Genomic DNA, 15,805 nt, shown 5'->3' with positions numbered 1-15,805 from the left:
ACTCTGGTCGTGTTTGCCTGGCCTGCTCCCCAACGTCGTGTCGGTGGAGGTTGGCCAAGGTGGAGAGCCGGTGTTCGGCCTCCGAAGCGGGCAGCCAAAGCCTTATGGGAAAACCTGCGTTGTCCAGCCACAGCCCTTCCAATAAAATCTGGAGTAGATGTCTCCTTAGTAGAGTCTGCAGTGGCCTGCTTTGGGATACTGCCAACGTCCCACGGCTTTTGCTGAAATTCGGCTACTGCCCTAGAGGGTGTAATTCACTTAAAACCTTTTGCTATTCTTTTGCATTAATTCCTCGGATTAAATTACTAATATTGCATGTTATGTGCTAAGAGGATATGTGGTAAGAGGGTAAACGGAAGAGGTGAGTTCTAGCCTGCAATAATGCTTTACTTTTTTGTGAGTCAAAGTCCCCATTTGTGAGTGGATAATAATCACACCTGATTAGTCCCACTGAAAATGGAAGGTGCTGCCAGATACATGTTTTAATTAGAAATAATATGCATAAATCCAAGTGCTGCCTTCTTATATGTACGGGGTAAGAGCTTGCTCCACCACTTAAGACGCAAGATCTGTTCCCGTATGGAGCGGGACCTATAAACTTCCTCTGACCCAAGGGCAGCCGGTGGTTTTTGCAGACCTGAGCTGTTGATACACATATGCACACAGTTTATTTTAACCCTGGTGCAGCTGCAAGTATTTCCTTCTCGGCAGTGTACAACCAATTTGAGACACTCATAGAACCATAAATATTTGCTGTGTATATATACACCAAGATGTATGTGTTAAGTCAGTGTTAATACTGAGGTTTTTTCACTCTGAACAATGAGAAGGTAATGAAGGTGACTGTACTGGTCCTTTTGATATATTCCAGGTCCTACAATTAACACATTTTATTGTTTTAGCTACTTAGTCTATTTTTAAACATGAGCTGTTGCTGAGTTGTTTGAAATTATTTATTTAAAGGCTTTAAAACTGACCTTTTTATTTTAAATCCCCTGTGCTCCATAATTGGTGTTTTTCTTCCTTAGGGCATATTTCATTTTTGAATAAACATGTTGTAAGTGCTGCTAAGACTGCTCTAATGATCCTATTATAAACTATTGTTTGTTTCTTTAGTGCTCCTAATGTTCTCAGCCCTGTGCACAGATGCTTAATTATCAACACTCTGATTTAATGTAGCAAAACCAGACTAATTTTAATCAATATACATGCATCCATGTAAATAAATAGAAAAGGAATGTGCATTTTTTTTGTAATCTGTCATTTAAGAAATAGTTTTTCTCACAGATGGCGCGTTGGGAAGCCTAAGCCAACTGTTTCTGCAGCGGGCACGCCTGAATTGATTACATTGTTCCTGCAGAGTTGAGAGGGGCTCTCCCTCCTGTTGGTCTGTCCCTGTGTGAAAGAGGAATTCACAGGGCTAGAGTGAGTCAGAAGAGAAAGCAGCAGCCTCTCGCTTGAGTTAGGGCATCCACTTGGAAACACCTAGATTCCATTCTCAATTTGAATGGTTTGTGAGGGCCAGTGTTCCAACTAAGATCTTTGGACACTCTGCCTTCACTACTATCGCTGGCAGTGCTCGTGTCAGGCTCAGATCTTCAGGGCTATTTTCATGAGATGAAAGAAATCTTAATTAAGTGTTCATATCTTTGTCAGCCAGGCTCAGAATAAAAATTGATGCGATTCCCTTGAGCTTCACTGCTTGTTATACCCTGCAGACAACAAAGATACTGGGAAGAATAATGTGAATGTCATTTAACATCACAAAGCAGCTTTCCACAGCAGGATAGACTGATGTGGAACTACTGAGTGGGCATAAAAAACCTCTCCACTTTCTCTTCCACTCAGAACAAAAAAAAAAAAAAAAAAAGAAAGAAAGAAAAAAGATTAAAAGAGTATTTTGAGAATGATTGCGTTGTTTCCTGTACTTGGGGGAAGAGAGGATAGGTTAATGATTTTAGTCCTGTCCTCTGAAGGATTCCAGTTCTTCCATGCCACAAGCAGCCCAGATGACCTCAGGCAAGACACTTCATTCTCTCTGAACCTTAATTCTCTCCTTTTTGCTAGTTCAGAGAGGATTTGTAAGGTTAAATATATGAAAAAATCTGAAGGGCTCAGCTTACAGTCATGGCAGCCGAAGAGACAGAGAGTACTGGTGATAAACTTTTCTTCCCAAATAGCAGAAAGACCTTGACATTGCAGAAGCAAAGCATCTGCTTCCACAACCCTGAGAGCAGAAAGCCCTACATAGATCTGCAAGTCAGAAGCAGCTGCAAAAGAATGATTCAGATTCCTTTACCAGCGTGACACTTAACTCCTTCCCTCTCAGCAGGTAGGGAGGGAAGGAGTTTTGGTATCATAGTGTTCCTTATTAGCCAAACTAGTTAGATCTTTCAAAATCTGTATCTAGACAGATTCGAACTTCTGTCTTGAGAAGTCATGGGAATGTTTTACCAAACACAACTTATTATTTTTGGATAATCATCTTAGAAAAAAATATAAAAATCTGTGACAGCAGAACAGCTAGGATCATGGCTCACGAGAGGCCAGGTTTCATTCTCCTTCAAGCTTCTTCAAAAAATTAAGTTCAACACCTGCAAGATATCAAAACAATACAGCACTGTTTTATGCTGATCTTTGTAATTCCACAGTCTCTCCCTTTTGTGCCGTTCTTCAGTCTATCCTCGGCTAAAAGATGTTGGTTTAGACTTATGCTGTAATCATTATTTCTCTGCATGCGCTGAACTATTGCCAGGTTGCTTCTGAAAGATGAGGTGCTATTCTGCTTCAGCATTTGCTGTGTGAGAGGGAGAGAGAGAAAACCAACAGACCATGAGCTGATAATCATACGTAACCTCCATGGGCAGAGTTCCTATCACTTTATAATGAAAATACTGTCCTGTTTGGGGTTGGGGAAACTGAGGCACAGTGAGATGAACTGATTTGACCACCACCACAAAGGCTAGTGAAAGCGATAGGAACATCAAAAGTCTGTGCAGTGGCTTCTTTGCCAGGGAATAAAAGGTGCAGTGCAGGACATGTTGGAGCTCTTCCATCTCAAATGGAAGACGCCTGACTATGAGGGCAGTAACAAGCTATTTCTATAATTTTTTTCTATAACTTCATGTGTGTGTCTGCTACTCTACATTTTAAAATACAAAAATAAAAAAAAAGGTCTGCTTCTCAGACTTGGTTGTTTTCCACACTGAACAACCATTTTTAAATTCAAAACAAAAAAGCAAGGTTTTTCAACATCCTAGAGAAACTAATGTCTTTACATAGATACTGCAGTATATAACAACAGATCTCTTCAACAGAATTTACAGAAATCAATAGAACTGGTGCAGAAGATATGAAAATATCTGGGCTGAGATTGGCTTTTTGCTTCCTTAAAGAAGATAAGAATGTAGTGGAGTAAAAGCGAAGCATTAACATATCAGTGAGGGGAAAAAACCCTAAAATAAACTAGTCAGGAGGGAAACTTTCCTGTTGGTGACTCACACAATGAAATCCTAGACACCCTGAAGTCAGCATTAATGAATTTTACCAGCCTTTTTCTCCAAGATGGATTCTGCTAGAAGAAAACAAACTAATCCAGAGATTCAGTGGTTTCTTGTAAAAAAAAAAAAGTAATAAGAACGTATTGTGATGAGTTTTGTGTTTATTGGATTTTACTTTTGTTTATTGAATTAATCAACAACACTTTGGGATTCCTAATGTAACATTCCAAGCTTCTGTACTTTTTGTTCTAGCTGATTGCTGTTAACAATATGAATTATCTTTTACCAGCAAGAGTCAGTTTAACTCAGTTCCAAACCTTTTTAACTCATAACAGATGGATCAGAAAGTCAGGGTTAGAAAAGCAGCTAAAATATGACAGCATGACGTACAACTTTTATTAGCACAAGAGTGCGTTTCTGGGTTACTCACTGTCCACTCAGGTTTTCTCAATATCAAACACTGAAGAAAAATTCCTGTATTCATTTACAGAATCAAAATCTGCTAAACTAAAAGAGCTGTGGTTCATTTATATCAGCCTTTATACAGCTGAGGAGCTATAAAAATACCTACAAATAATGTGCAGTATTTTCCTCCACCTAAAATTGTACTTGCAAGTTCAGATATCTCAGTACTGACTCAAAGTGGGTGCTGGAAATGGGAAATGTCCTGTACCTCCTGGCAGTGTCCCCCTCCCAGCCCTCAGCCCGGACTTGCCTGTCCATGAATCTTGGCAGGGTGAACAGGAGGAGCCTGAGGACTGAACGCTACCGGCTCGGGGAAGTAGGACCGTTGCTTCTTTCCACATTGGCTCTTCAAATGGGTTTGCAGTTTGGAACATTGGCAAAGGTTTCCAGGAGGAACACAGTGGCAGGCAGCTGGTGCTGCCAGAAGTGCTTGATAAAATAATTTATCACGTGTGTCTGTTACTTACAGCACTTAGAACAACCACCAAAGGAAAATAGTATGTGGATACAGAAATCAAAGTTTGACATAAAATAAAGTTTAGCAAGTTTCTAGTATTCTCCTGATGGGATGGTATGAGGGTCAGTCATTGTTATGGTAGCTCTTTCCCAAGAAGGTACTGGGAGTTTGTTTCTGAGATAATGCATTACAGTGTCCGCTCAGTATGGGAGGATGCCTCCTTTGCAGATGAGAACACCTGCAGAGCTGAACATCAGGGATGGCACATACTGGAAAGTTCAATTTGCCTTGAAAAGACCCCTGGCTCTGGTTCACTACGATCACAGAAGAAGGACAAAAATTGGTTACATCTGATCTTTGTAGCCCGTAACATAAAATCCTTCTCTCACAAGGACCCAGCTATCCTTAGGAAATTGTCAGTATTACGGAGCAGGGCTGTGTTGTTGGCATAGTAAACACATTCTTTTCTGCCAATTAGCATGTCTACCTGATATGTGGCTCATGCAGATATGTCAGCCGTGCCACTGAGCCACAGATTGGGTGGAACCTTGATAATTATAGATTATTACAATGATCAATTACAGATAATTATGAAACAGCAGGCCAAATTCTTCTCTGCAGTTGCCCTACTTAACCCTGACAGCGTTACACCACAGTTTGTGAAGCAAAGCTTCAGCCTCTGCATCTGCATACTGCAGTCTGCCTGTAAGTAAACACAGCTTTCTAGGTCAGGAGTTCATCAATTACAGCATCAACCACATCTTAATGCCTGAGATACCATCTCATGGATCCATCGCTTACGGATATGGCCCTATTATTAGGGATATAGCCAATCTTCCACCTTCAAAAGGCTTCCCACAAGAAAGAGCACCATTACAAAAATAGTGCAGACTGAGTTTAAGAGAAAGTGGAAACTTAAGCAGTGCCATTTCATCATTTGCAGCTGCTGCTGTAACAATTAATTGCTTGCTTCTAACCAGATCATAGATGTTTTCCCAGCCACACTTCATCCTACCTCCCACGCCGCGGCTGCACCAGAGGCTTGATTTCTAGCCACTGGGCCATCTGCAGGGGCAGACGGGCTATTCCCAAGGCATGTGTCACTCAAGCAACTAATAAATTGCTTAGGGAAAAGGCAAGGGGAGCCTGCTGGATCTACCCCCTGAACTGGCAGTTAGACTACACCGGGTTGATGAATGACCAAGAGGCTACTCTACGTTTACCCTTCTAAGGGATAAGTTATGCAGAGGATAAAAACGTTCAGCTATAGCACAAGTAATGCTACAACTTGTTGGAGGGATGTTGAATCTTCTGTCTGAGAACCCATGCTACTCTCCAGCTAGTGAAGATCAGAGACTACGAGAATGAACATTACCAAGCATGTCTGCTTAACGCTCCTGGTGCCAGAAGCAGCATAGCAGGCTGATCATCTGCACAGAACAGTTAATTCTCACAGAAGAGAACAGGAGATATTTCTTAAAAGCATAGAAATCAGGGAGTAGCCTGAAGATACAGTGATGAAAGGAAGGGGAATCTCGTAAAGGGCTCAAAGGTCTGCTTTTCAAAGGTGCTGCCCATCTGCAAAGACCATTTGTTAAGCTGAGCGATGGTTTTTCAGCCTCTGATGACTTGGAAGTGAAAGAATGGAAGTTAACAGCAGTTGCTGTGTGCTTTGTGTTTTGGTTTGGTTGGTTTTTTAAACTGAGGAACCAGACCCTCAGCACACTTTCCAATCCCCGGGAGCCCCTGGCTCAGCAGCACTGCAGGATGCAGCGCAGAAAGGCTCCCGGCACAACCACAGCCAGATCAACCAAACGGTACCCAACTACTGGGAGCAATATTAGAGTATTAGAGTGATGACTTCCCATTTGTGAAACCGTGGAGCCAGAATAAAAATACAGCTCTCCTGATACTGCTGATGTCAGTAAGAGTGGTACTGATGAATTTGACAGAAAAACTGGATAATATAATTTGCTGCTGCTTGTCATCAGCACCACAGTCAACTTGTCAGTGGTACAGGTCTTGATCGTTCTTTTATCCCAACAACAGAAGAATGTCATGAGGATTTCCTAAACATAAAAGGGTTCAGGTGAAGGCAATCTCTTAAAAAACATTTACAGTACCTCAGAAAAGCTTGAAAATGAAATAGTTTTAGCCAAAACCACGTGGTCTTACACACATACAAACTAATTAAATAAAACTGCTCATGAGTGCTGGGCTTTGGGGAAAAGTTTTGATTTTTTTATTATAAAAACAACATTTTAAATACTGCAACATGTTGAAATAAAACATAATTACACAGACATTGAAAAGTTTGCAAGCAGATATAGAGAAAAAAGCAGAAGAAATCTGGAATCTACCAATCTTGTGAGCTTCTCTTTATCTCCTTTTTTTTTTTTTTGATGATGGAGGTTATCTTCAATGCTAAACAAAGACCTTGGGCAACATTGTGGCCCCAATGAGGTCAATGAATATTTTCCATTGGCTTCAGAGATAGCAGAACTTTACTCATTGCCCACATACTCATTAACACATCTTCTAAATCCTTGAACTTGCTGTACTTGTTTCTCCAGTGAGGCCATCTTGTTACGCATCTGCTCCAAACCAGTTACTTTCCAGATAAAAGCTCTTTGGTCTATTCAGTCCGTTCATAAACTGCCTATACTTCCCCTACACTGAGACACAAACACCAAGATGTGCGGATTCTATACGGTGGGCTCCTAAGTGGCATCAGTTAAGATTACCCCTCACCTGTCTGTCTGAAACAATTCCTGCTGTGCTAAATTTCAGGGCACACTGTACTGCTAGCTACCCCAAAAATCACAACACAAGAGAACCGTGCTTTAACATATAGTAGCTAAACTTCAAACACAAATACACCGCTGCAATTAATTGCTTCTCTGAAGGATACAGCTGCTTTGACAGCTATGGAACAGATGAAGGCTGTCGGGCAAAAGCGTTGAGCTGTGGGTAAAGCTCAGACAAGCCAGCATCAGGGACTGGGTGGCTGTGATGGCAGAAGCACCGAGCTCTCCTCTGGCCCAGTGATGCAAACCACTGTAGTGGTATAAAGCCGTTAACATCCTTGGTTACTCAGTGTCCTACCCGAAATGAGTTTCACAGCATCAGCCCAATGCCTACGAACGTGCATACGTTTAACGTGCATTAGGAAGGTAATCTTCCCACGCGATCTCCAAAGGCACAAAAAGTCGAATGCAGATGGAGATCTGACAACCACTGGCTCATTCTTTGAGGCAGCACTTCCAGGATGGGTCAGGTGGAGGCACAGTCTCGGGACCATCTAAGAAACCCTCACAGCTACCACCAGAGCTGCAGCTCCCCTAGGGATAAAGGGCTTCAGCTCTTAGTGGTGTCAGCTTGGTGGTGTTTATAAACCAATGTATTCAATTATAACACATTCCCTCCTCCATGCTATAAGCCCTCTGACAACAAGAAAAACACGCTCTTCAATAAATACTAAAATGACACTTTAAAAAATTTCGTTCACAAATTTAGTTTACATTAGAATATTTAAGTAACAAAATGATAAAAACTTCCAAACATCAGATTAAGAAAAATTATTTTTAAAAGTTACTTCAGTCTACTAGAAGTACAAATGTGACATGCTTTGGACATACAGACTTTAAACTTCAGCCCACCATGAAATCTAAGGAAAAAAAAGGGTTTAGATCATCTTTCCAAACAAGTTTAAATCCCCCTTTAGAAATTTCCCCTTGTGGAGCAGGCTAGCCTGATGTGGGGTGACAAGTATAAATATCTCAAGGTATGAGGCAAAAGTCTGACTGTAGCAGCCAACAAGGATTTAAAAGATTTAGGAGGTTTGAGAACGACCCATGTTATTCTCCTTGTCTCTGAACAGTGCTTCCTTCTGTACATTACTAGCCTGTCGATGAGCACCTCTGCAAAAATGCCAGAGGGGACCAGACTAGCTGGTGGATCCGCCATGGGACCGAAGTACAATCACAGTCAGCTACGTCCTGACCATTTCTACAATGGCATATAACATTACAAGTTGACAAACAACATGACAGTGAAAAACTGAAAGGACTTAATGCAACCAGTCAAACCCCATTCAACAGCTTTTAATCAAGGGCAGCAGTTTGCCATGAACAGCCACTCCGTTTCACCGCCACCTCCTGTGCACAGCGTGCTCATTCTCTGCTCTCTCACACACTCACAGTCGGGCTCACTGCTCCTCTTCCCCTCTTCCTCTCGCTGGGAGGTCTCCTAGAGCCTCTCTTTACTTTGGGCTCAGCACAGCATTGCAGAAAGCAGAATCCTTGCAGTTCATCGGCATGCGTGCCCTGTTGGGTTGTCACTCCAGCAGCTGCACAGCTCCCTCAAGTCTCTTTCTTCATTTTCTTTCTCTTCCTCCTCTCCTTTTTTCCAGGTACACCTGCCATACAAACAACAGGGGCCAGTACACAAATCTTCCAACGCGCACAATCACGTCTCTGGGAACTGTTGGCTTTTCGCCTGAAGAAGGTCATTTTGGCGTTCTTACATGTGTTTTACAAAGGCCACCTACTTACAAGGGTAATAATCCAAAGTCACGGGGAGGGCTCTGAATGTTTTTAGTGGGCTCTGACTCACATATACATTTGCTTCCATTTCACATTTAAAAGCGCTGTGCAAAAATTACTCCCACTAAATGCAACAGCAGTTTTGCTCATTAACTCTGGCAGGAGCAGGAACAGGTATTTGTCATAGAAAAAAATATAATAGAGCCTCTCTAAGAATTAACACAGACAGCTAAAGGAGAAGCATTTTGCATATTCACTTAAAAATGCATTTGTGAACACTTCTCAGATTACATGTTATTCTGAAACCAAAATTCATCAGATGTGCAAAAACAATCACTTACCGTTATTGGGTGAATTATTAGCAACGTCCAAGGATTTTCTGAAGGAAGCACAGCCTGCATCACTGCTATGTTTTGTAGATAGCAAGTCCCTTGGGCCTTCTTCCATTGTTGTTTCCAAACCTTGCTGGGGCTTAATTGAAACAATATGCTTCACTAAGCATATGAGTTAAACGAAGCATATGCAAGTACAAAATATGAGAAAAAATGTCATTATTGGAGGGAATTAGGGTATTTAAAGAATCTGCAGGACAAACTAGTTCTTAAAAGGTTAGAATATTCTGGCATGTTATCTACCTACCTCCTGTTTATTTGATTTAGGAAGGATTAAAGTACTGAAATTGTCTTTCATTACCATCCTTCCCCTTGTTTTCCCCCGTGAATAGAAGAACAGCAAGATACACTGAGGTGAAAGTACTGTGAGACTGAAGACTAAGATGTGCCCAGTGACTGCTGAATGACCACAGTCCACAGAAATACTGGAGGTAGCACATGGAGTTTGATGAGCAACTTTCTATGTCTGGCTTCATTAGTAATTTCATTTTTTTTTGTGTCCATCTCCAAAGGATGAGCTTGCACAGCAGAAGACACCGGCATTTGGGGCTGACACGCAGCACAAACTCCTTCTGGCCCATCATCAATGTGCCAGAAGAAACAATGCTGTCCTGAGGAGTCTGAACAGCACTATTAAGGTTATTCATTAAGGTACATTAAGCTAAAGCAACTAATTGGATGTGCAAGAGAGAGAGTGGCCTGGCAGCACTCCGGTAACTGATGTCCTAATGACCATGTAGATTGTGGTCAGTGAGTTAGTTAAAAGCTTTTCCCTTAAAATGGGGGCCGTTCAGGGAGTTCAGGGAGCAAAACTGTCCCAAGGATCAGGAGAGACCACAGTGGGTGCAAGGGGAAGACAGATGATACTACACAGCTGTACGAGTCCAGAGCAACATTTTCAGTGACAAGTGAATGCAAAACAATTAAGACATTCTGGGGGGGTCTCCCCCATTTCTCATTTCACTGAGCAACAAGGACATCACAGCGAAGGACTGGTCCAAAACCCAGTCAACACTCTGTTCCTTTGTACTTCCCATCCCAAATGAGCTGACATTTTCCACAGCCTTTCTCTGTTGCACTCTGAGACGTTTTTCTCTCAATAAGCTTTTCACTGGTATAACACTCGTCTCGCTTTAACTTCACTGGCTTTTGGGAACCACCTTTGCATTACTGTTAATATCTCCAGGTGACCTTCCATCGTAGATAAAACACAGCCCAGTTGTACACTAAACTTGGAGTGCATTTGCCTGAGAAAGCATTTTTTCTTCCATGATTAAAGCCATCTCCTCCTCTCTGCACTGCAAAATCAAACTGGTTCATAAACGAGTTGGGGAATACTGTTTTGCAAAAACCCCTGGTCACTGTGCTCACCCTTCTTTTATAGGAGGGCAGGGAGAAAAGAGAAGAGTAAGCCACAAAATGGAGAGGAAGAAAAGCCCCCCCTTAGGTCACATCATCCTAATGGAGAAGACACCCCCCTCTGCTCTTGGAAAACCAGATGCTACTCTGGGAATACAAAATACTCACATGTCTCGGTCCAGCTCCACGCCTTGCTTCCTTCACTTCAGTTTTCTTCTTCTTTCGCTGTGTTTTGTTTTCAAGTCCAGAAAGGCAGAAATGAATGTCTGCTTTGCCTTTAGGTAAATCCTGAAAGCATCAGAGATTTTAGAAGAGGCCTGGGACAGCTGATTCACGGCTTTTTTCAGGAAAACTGATTACTTCCAGGAGTGTGTGCTGATGTGTATAAGCAGGGCGTCTCGCTGGATAAGGTACACACCTTGGCTTAAGACAGCTGTTTGCAAAAGCTCAGCACACTCTTCCCACTGCTGCCAAAGAGGGACATGTCCCTGGGCTTCCAGAAAGCATTTAAACAGCAAGTCTTCTGCTTCTACTTCTCCACCCAAGCTAGGACTGTATCACTATCAGCAAAACCTCTCAAATAAATACGTCCCAGCCGCCTGGGATGGTGTGAAGGCTGGTGTCAGCTGTGGACTCTACACCTCTTTTAAGCCCCAGTTATCCAGAAGGTCAGCAGCAGTAGAAAGAGTTCATTCACGCAGGGTGGCAAAAACCCGATGATGTCTGCTGCCGCCGAGGACAGCAATGCCATCCAGATAATGAACTCCCAGAACCTGCCAACTCCCCCAACCCATCTCACACGTCCTGCATGTGTGTCCCTCAGCTCCAGCTATCTCAAGACAAGTGAGGGGAGTGACCACACCAAGTGCCTCCTCACACGTGAGAAAGCCGCCATGACTGGAGGAGTCCGGCTCTAGGCCTGGACTGGACACCCCAGTCTGGCTGAGACAGACCCCAGTGCAGCAGGTCTCCCTTGGTCATCAACACCGCTGCCTCACCTTTTCCTTCTCGTTCCCTGTCTGATGCTCCTCATCTCCCATCCAGTTTCCCCACTCTTCTGTGGGAGCCTTCCAGTCAGAGTCTAGGTCAAGTGCTGAAGAATCATCTGTTAGGACAAGCACATGAATGAGTTATGATCAAATCCATAGTACTCCCCAGGCTCACAAATGCTGCAAAGAGTTTCTGTCATTTTCCTGCTTGCTGACGTGATGTCTGGGTGTGCATGTACGCACATGTATCTTAAATGTATTTAAAAATATATCCAGAAACACTGGCAGAGACAGCAGGCTCTTCCACTCACTGCAACACACAATCCTCAGGCAATTATTTGTATGGAAGAGTAACATTAGTAACGGACGTGTGCCTTTGTTAATGCTCTCATTGGCTTTTCTTTCCTATTAAAAAAAAAAACCAGTACCAAGTGCATTCTTGACTTTATCTTCCTCTTCCATTTTCTTTTCTTGAATGTGAAAGGCACCAACATAGCATAGATTTCCAAAGCTCTCTGACATGCAACTCTAAATATGCATGAAATAGATAACACCTACCCTGCATCGATTCTGATCATTTCATGGGGGCCAGGCAGAAAACTTTTGAAAATCTCTTAGGTTTCTGTATCTGCCAGCATCTGGTACCTTTGAAAATCTGGTCACAAGCCCTCAGCTGCCTCTCCACAAAGCACTGGCGAATAAATGATCCTCAGGCAAGAAGACAAAACAGACCAGTCTAATTTCTTTACCCAAACTAAATGAGATGCAAAAAAGCAGATAAATCAGCATAAGATGTTGAAAGGACTACTTGATTACTTTTTAATGGTTTGAATGTAACACTCTTAATTCTTATCCTAACAGGGAGAAAGACTTTCAAAACACAACATATAATAATAACTCTTAGCTGATCATGTCTCTTAAAATAAAAACAAATATAAAAAAAATCCCAAGCTGGATGGAAAAACTTCTAGTTGAAGCGGGGCCAAAACCAAAAGCATGCTGGGGATGATAAAAGAAAACTGTTTCCAAAAAGTTGCTCTGTCCAGTTTGCTGCCAAATGTTATAAACATGATTATAAACATTGCTCAAGTTTCTCAGTTTAAAATCCATGCCCTGTACATAGACAGTATTTCTTTCCTTCTTCAAAAGGAACAAGTATTCTCTAAGGTATTCCCCAAAAAAATTCCAGTCTAAGTATTTTAGGCAAATGAATGCATTGAGATTCGAGAGAAGTACAATATGCATGAATGACTTAGCTGTCTGAAGAACAGTTTGTGAAAGCTGTAGCACGGGCTAGCACCACCAAAAAGCTTCTGCTGCTTCTCCCCACTTAAGTTACGTGAGGGTCTGGCTCACAAATTCTTGTGGATTTAGCTGTTGTGGTTGCAGGCAGTACCAACCTGCACTCTCCACCCCGTGTCTGTGCCAGAAGGTACATCAGGGTGAGGACACAGCCAGTCCCAGCTCTGCAGCCTGTGCATGCACGCTCCGCCTCTGCACTAAAATACCACAAGTGTCTCATGGCAGCAAAAAAATATAGGCAAAACCATGCTGCTGCTGCTAGAAAGGAGGCAAATTCTGGCTACAAGGAAGGTACACTGCATGACGCAGGGACTGGTGAATGACTTCAGGAATGACAGTCCCTCCTGAGCTGCACAGCAGCAGCTCTGTTGATGGATGCTCTCGTGGGTGTGCAAGCAGAATGGACTGTAACTTAAGGAAGGCACATGGGAAGCCACAATTATAATTTTCACTTATTTAACTTCCGATCTCTTAAACAGTATGTTTATGTACTTATTTTTAAGCATGAAAATAGTTTTAATGGCTAAATTCCTGCAATGGGCTTATGTTCATGCTTCGCCCTCGTCATGCGGGTAGGCATGAAGCTCAGCCAGGCAGCGGTGACTCTGCCTCATCTCAGAATTACTCTTCCCAAAGCATTATGTCCCAGGGGTGTTTAAAATCATCTCGGAGTAAAATTAAGTGCAATGTAAGATTCTTTACAATTTGCTGGATTTGATGGGAAAATAGGATTAAATGTACTTATCCTAGAGCTCTGGTTTAAAACCTCTCCTGTTGTGTAGCGTATTTCCCTTCCAGCTACGGTGACATCTCTTGAAATGGCTTTAAATTTTGAATAATCTCTAATATTTTAAAATCAGCAACTGGTCCTCCTTGGGTCACAACTTCTCTCACAGGCAGAAACTGGTCAGTAATTCCTTCAGTAGGAGAAAACCCTGAGCACAAAAAGGCATGTGCCATGCAGCAGCACGTACTCCTGCTTCCTCGGTGGATTTAGCACTAACGGAGGTGATCTCTCCCAGCACATTTATAGACCAACATCTTGATAATTCCCACTGTCCATTTTTACAAAAGCAGCGCTGTTAAATGCCATTTTCCAATTAGATTCTTGCATGCCACCCACCTCAGTCCCCCAGCAGCTCCACCCAGACAAAGCTGTACTTTTCTGTTCCCTGCTAGCAACAACCCTGTCCTGTTTACAGCATGCATTTCAGGGCCAAGGCGATTTCCACATACCCCACCTAATGAAGATACTTTTAAGATCCTGAAGAGCACTACTTTGAAGATGTCTTCAGAAATCAGGGAGGATGCCAGCACTTCTGCAAGCAGAAAGTCCATCCCAGCACCGACCACCCCAACACCCTTGGTCTCCAGCTGTCTGAGCAATGCCGGGGAGCTGCCGGCTGCACCCTGGGAAGTGTTGGGGAGCAGGCGAACGGGGTCTGGTCAAAGGGAACAGTCAGCAAGTTCCCTATGCCAGCTGATAGAGAGGGTAGAGTAGAGTACTCTACAGGCTGAACCTAATTATCTGGCCTGGAAAATGAAGCTGGAACTGCGGCAAAAATCAGTCTGTGTCACCGAGAAGGGGATAAAAAATTTCTAGTCCAGAGTTGTAGGTTTGGATCCTATGCTATCAGCATCTCTCTTTGGCACACTGTCCCCCGATATAGTCAACAGAAACCTAAGAGACAGCAGCCCTTCATCTAGCAGGGCAAAATTCTCAGTGGACTGCGTATTGTCTATGGTGCCGAGTCCTTCGGCAGCTGCTGTAGAAAACCTGTCCCTTTGCGAAGGGCAGGTGGCTGCATAATGAGCATGGTCCTAACCCAAATCCTTGCTGAGCCCTCATTTGTAGACAAAGTGGAACCCATGCAGTGCAAATGGATAGACAATTTCCAGTCTAAAGCTTGCATTTATGTGTTTCAGGTCAAAATTATTGCTAGCAACAGCTGGGTGTAGGAGTCCCTCATTTGGCACCTTCCTCTAGCATAATTCAGTAGATGCAAAAATATCAGATAAATCCCAGACTGAAGACTTCTTTTAATCCAAAGAAGCTGCTTATTCCCACGAAAAAAAGGAATTAAAATTCTAACCCCAGGACAGAAGGAAGGATGGGAGTCATGAGACACGGGAGCTTTCTGAAGGTTCCAGGGAAAATCTGCCTTGGCAATGAAGAAGGATTCATTCACGTCACAGGTAAGAAGACAGCCCTCATGGTCATGAGATGTGCTGCATTTGCAAAGCAGAACATGGGTCTTCTGAGACTGCTTTGCGCTGTCGCCAGAGCACAGGCCCACTGCGCTTGGAAGCAGATGCATGGCATAAAATGTGTATTTGCTTGCCTTAGAACCAGACACAAATGCTCTAAAACAGCCCAGCCAGCTGCATTGTGCAGGTTACACGCTTTGTAACAGCCTATAATGTGTTTTGTGAGACAGCTAAGCCTATGCACATAAATGTCACCAAAGGGGCAGTGGCAGACGTGTGGTATAGTTGCACAAAGGCGGTACTGGGCCATCAAGGTAGAGCACAGGAGGCAGACCAGGCATGAGATGGCTGGTGGATCCAGGACAGCACTGAAGAACAAGCAAGAAAGGTACCTGCTGAAACCAGAGTAGTTCCCAGGCCCCAAATTTAAGAGAACTATGCTAGAAGCACCAGAGATTTTCTCTTCATGGCAGGGCTGAAAAGCATGCAAACAGTATCAATGAGCGGGGAAAAATGAGGATGAAAGAAGTTGCCCACTTTGGAGCCCCTTTCCCTCATGAGGGTTTGCATCTGTTGGTGCTAACCATGT

General features: G+C 43.0%; 1 protein-coding gene across 5 annotated transcripts in view; it reads right to left on the bottom strand.

Annotated features, from left to right (window-relative positions):
* Window positions 1-6,651: 6,651 nt before the first annotated feature.
* The window catches only part of LOC142601430 (uncharacterized), a 30,891-nt gene continuing 21,737 nt past the window's right edge, over window positions 6,652-15,805 (bottom strand). For 2 of the 5 annotated variants that reach the window (XM_075750540.1, XM_075750541.1), the window contains 4 exons: window positions 11,716-11,822; window positions 10,886-11,005; window positions 9,308-9,437; window positions 6,652-8,839 (listed from right to left, as the gene is read on the bottom strand). In XM_075750540.1, the coding sequence (XP_075606655.1) occupies window positions 8,784-8,839; window positions 9,308-9,437; window positions 10,886-11,005; window positions 11,716-11,822 (413 nt within the window). In that variant the 3' untranslated portion in view covers window positions 6,652-8,783. Of the gene's footprint in view, window positions 8,840-9,307; window positions 9,461-10,885; window positions 11,006-11,715; window positions 11,823-15,805 lie in introns of those variants that run through there. The other 3 variants (XM_075750543.1, XM_075750544.1, XM_075750545.1) reach the window with 3 other exon arrangements.

This window comes from Balearica regulorum, chromosome 3 (assembly GCF_011004875.1).
Source record: "Balearica regulorum gibbericeps isolate bBalReg1 chromosome 3, bBalReg1.pri, whole genome shotgun sequence".
NCBI lineage: Eukaryota > Metazoa > Chordata > Aves > Gruiformes > Gruidae > Balearica > Balearica regulorum.
This window is presented reverse-complemented; position numbering and strand designations above follow the sequence as displayed.